General features: G+C 38.8%; 1 protein-coding gene across 1 annotated transcript; it reads right to left on the minus strand.

Moving 5' to 3' along the window:
• Positions 1–405: 405 nt before the first annotated feature.
• Positions 406–4,058, minus strand: LOC111990589 (receptor-like kinase TMK4). Its single transcript, XM_024022377.2, has 2 exons — positions 1,843–4,058; positions 406–1,000 (listed from the first exon to the last, which is right to left on the minus strand). Exons 1-2 carry the CDS (start codon positions 4,004–4,006, stop codon positions 570–572), a joined length of 2,595 nt encoding a protein of 864 aa, XP_023878145.2. The 5' UTR covers positions 4,007–4,058; the 3' UTR covers positions 406–569.
• Positions 4,059–4,364: the final 306 nt, after the last annotated feature.

The following is a 4,364-nucleotide window of genomic DNA, read 5'->3' on the forward strand; positions in this document are numbered from 1 at the left end:
AATGGGAACAACCCCATTATGTACAAGCATTTGACAAAAAGAAGTAAAATAAAATAAAAACTTGAGCTCAATATCAAAACTTGTAAAAACCTCAATTCCGAAACTTAGATATGAGTCTACATGATTTTATGATGTAAATACAATAAAATATTATGAGATTACCCTTAATTGATAATTGAAAGATGTTGGAATCAAACGTTCTGGTTTAACTGAAATTTGATAGAGTGTGGAAGAGAAAATGTTTAGTTTCAGATGACCAAGTGAAAGCAAATAAAGACCAAATCGTTAAAATACATGTTTTAAACATGTCTGAGAATCTCAATTCACCAAGTGTCTACCGAGACATTTTTTATGATCTCGGTTGGCCGAGTGTGTCTAATGAAAATGCATGCAATGCAAAATATAAAAGTTCGAATTCTCAGTTGTTACGGAGTACTATATAATAATTCGCTCTCTACATGTAAAAATTACTTGCACAAAGATTAAAAACACAAAGAAAAACATGTCTTTGGCTCTTTCACAAAGAATTTATCATGTTTATAGATGCTTAGATCCTAGAGTTGTTGGTTCTACATCGTTTGCCATCTTTGCAAAGGAAGGCTCATGTGTTGGTCAAAGTCATAGATGTCCTCTACTCCATGAAAAGTGGGAAATTTGTGCTCTAATTTATGACATGTTGGTTTCCACTGCCCTACAAGAGGGCTTAAGATGTTGACTACATGCCCCATATTCGGCCTTTGGTATGGCCTGTGAGTAGTGCAATGTCCTGCAAGCTCAGCCACTCTGTATATGCTCTCCATGGACTCCTCATCAGGGTTAATTATTTGATCAATGGCCATGGGGATGCGCTCCTTGTTGTTTAGAATCTTACAAAACCATGTGACCAAATGAGGGTTCTCATCCGGCAAATTATCATCTACTGCTTTTCTACCGGTAATCAGCTGCATCAAAACCACTCCAAATGCATATACATCCGCTTTGGTGGTCACTCTTCCTGTAGCTATTGACAAGGAAAAGAACTCATCAAGATGACTTGCAATGGTTCAGCTAGTGACATCTAACTAAAAAATAATTATTCATGGTGAACACTAGTGTCAACATACTTGGTCCCAAAATCATCTGCATTGAGGAATGTTAAACAGCAGTATTGTAATTTTTTTTGCAATACTGCTACAGTGCAATTCTCTGTTTAGAATTGCACTGTAGCCCATAGAATTGCACTGTAGCAAGTATTGTAAAAAATATATATATATATATATATATTTTATTTGGAAAAAAGCTAAAAATGAGAAAGGAGAGAGATGGGAGAGAAAATATATAATTTTGAGATATATTATTTTATTATGTAGATATATTATTTTAATGAGTAAAAGAGAAAAATAGAAGTTTAGAATGTAGAAGTATTGTAAAATAGTATGGTATAATAATAAAGTGACTTTTTAGAATTGTAAAATAAAGTAGCATTGAAATTTTTTAATACTAATTCTAAGACTATGGCTAAAATTTTGCCTTCACGGCTGCTGCGAATGCTCTAAAATACTAATAACACTCCTTCGTCAATGACAGGTATGAGAGTTTATTTACAATATTATCATTATACACAAATAAGTCAGTTGACTGACTTCAGTATCAGAAAAGCTTCGACCGACATCACACTGATACTACCTCAGTGATGTGATTCGCGTTAATTGTGCACATACTTTGGGAGATTGTCCAAGTTTTGAATGGCCATTTAATCACTATACTCTATCAAATTCAATTAAGACACAATGACCATTTAATAACTATACTCTATCAAATTCAACTAAGACACAAGAACATAAAATCTTAGGCTTTCGTTACCTCCATATTCTGGCGCAAGATAACCAAATGTCCCAGCTAATCGCGTCCATACAGAGTTCTTCCCATCAGGCGCAATTTTAACCAAACCAAAATCTGCAACCTTAGCCCTCATATCATTCCCAAGAAGTATGTTGGAAGGTTTTAAATCTCTATGAATGAAAATTTGTGGAGCTAAACTATGCAAATATTCCATTCCGCGTGCCACATCCATTGCTATTTGAATCCTCTGCTTCCAGGTAAGAGGAGAAAACCCATTCTCACCCAAATCAAACAAATGTTGTGTTAACGACCCCTGTGGCATATACTCATATACCAAAAGTCTCTCGTTCTCATTGATACAACATCCTAAAAGAGAAACCAAATGTCTATGCCTCACTTTATTAAGGACTGAAATCTCCGCCTGAAATTCATTGATTCCTTTGCTACCCATTGCAGCAGATTCCATCCTTTTCACAGCAACCTTGGTCCCATCATGGTATTCTCCTTTGTAGACAACTCCAAAACCTCCCCTACCCAAAATGTTATCTTCATTGAAATTGTTGGTCGCCTGTTTTAGAACTTCAATCGAAATTTCAATATTCCGTACACTTCTACTTTCAGGATTCTCCACTACTTCAATCTTAGATGAAATTGTTGGCCGCCTGTGCCTTCTACTAACATAACATTTAATCGAGACCAATAACATGACCACAACAAATATCATCACAGCAATAACTATACCAGCAATCATACCATGCGAGACGGAAGTGCCACTCGACCCCATTCCAGCCGGATTCCCACTGGGCGATGTGCCATTTGAACCCGACGGAGAACTCCCTCCACTTCCAGAGCTCAGAGTATTCTTCCCAATCAAAGGATTACCGGTCGTAGTTAGCTTCACGGAATCTCCAAATTTCGGTATCAACCCAGTAAGGTTATTGTTCGAAACTTCGAGAACCTGAAGGCTTGTCATGTTGGTGAGAGCATCCGGAATGGAACCCGTCAAATTGTTATCATTCAGATACAAATTCCTCAACGATGTGAGTTTTGCAAAGACAGGCGAGATCGTCCCAACGAATTGCTGCTTAGCGAAATTGATAGTGATAATATTCCCCTGTGAATCGCAGTTAATGAAAGTCCAGCCAGTACAAGCATTGTTACCTGTCCAAGAATTGGCTAGCTTGATTGGATACCCAAAAGCCGAAGCGATTTCGAGCAATGTGGTCACTAGGGGATCACAAGGACCTGGGGTGTTCTTACAGAAGCTATTGATACCACCAAGAGTGTGATTGGTCACGCTAGATGGGAACTGTGGGTAAGGCCCTTGGAGGACATTGTTATCCAAGGAAACGTTTCTCAATGAGGGAATTGACATCAGTGAGGCTGGGATGAGGCCTGTAAACTGGTTGTCTCTGAGTTGAAGATCAAACAAACTTGTACAGTTTGACAAGTCTGGGATGGGACCAGTGAACTGGTTCTTGAATAGCCACACTTGGGACAACTGTGTCATCGATGACAACACATCAATGGTACCCGATAAGCCATTTTGCTGGCTGTTGAGCCAGAGGTTTTGAATCCCGGATTCTCCAAAGGATTTAGGTAAAGTGCCATTGAGATTATTGTAAGAAAGTCGGAGATCCTGAAGACTCGGGAAGGAACCAAAGATATCTGGTAAAGACCCAATAATGTTTGCATTGCTAGCATAGAAAGTGACTAAACTAGTGGCCTGAGTCAACTCGGTGGAGATGGTCCAAGGTGCAAAATCAAGGTTTTGGCTCAAGGTTAAGATTTGTAAGCTTGTGAGTCCTTGGAAGAAACCTGAAGGAATGGTAGTGAAATTGTTATTGTCAAGGTAGAGTTTTTGAAGAGAAGTGAGGTTGGCAAGGGAGGGGAGAGGTCCAGAGAGAGAGTTTCCTTGGAGAGAAAGTGTGGTGAGTTGGGTGAGAGTGCCAAGCTCGGAAGGAAGAATGCCTGTGAGAGACTGGGAAGTTAAGTTGATGGAGGTGACACGGTTGCTTCCGTCGCAGTTAACGTTTTTCCACTTGCAGTAGTCTGTGGTGGCAGACCAGCCGCTTGGGGCGGGAACGAAGGAGGCTAGGAGCTTGGCCATGGCTGCAGAGTCATCGGCATATGAAAGAGTTAGAAAGGAGAAAATGAAGGTAAAGAGATAGATCAGCCGAACCATTTGAGATTAAGAGAGAGAGAGAAAGAGAGAGATGGCTTTGAAGTCTGGTAGTGTTGATGTTCAAAGGTAAGGTCTTTTTTCATTTTTTGTACCCAAGAAAGGAGAGACACGTGAGCCGTGTTGGAAGGGCCAAGTTACTGTTAGAATTTTTCTAAACAAAAAAACAAAAATTGTCAAGGTTCGTAGTTGGCACTGGCAGCTAGCTGACCTTGAAAATATATAAAATAGTAAAAAGTCACCGTCATTTTAATTTAGACAAAAAAAATAAAAAATAAAAAATAAAAACAAAAAATTGTCATGGTTAGTAATCGGCAGCTAGCTGACCTTGAAAATATATAAAATAGTAAAAAGCCACCGT

Source organism: Quercus suber, unplaced genomic scaffold, assembly GCF_002906115.3.
Source record: "Quercus suber isolate HL8 unplaced genomic scaffold, Cork oak 2.0 scaffold_251, whole genome shotgun sequence".
In the NCBI taxonomy this organism is placed as follows: domain Eukaryota; kingdom Viridiplantae; phylum Streptophyta; class Magnoliopsida; order Fagales; family Fagaceae; genus Quercus; species Quercus suber.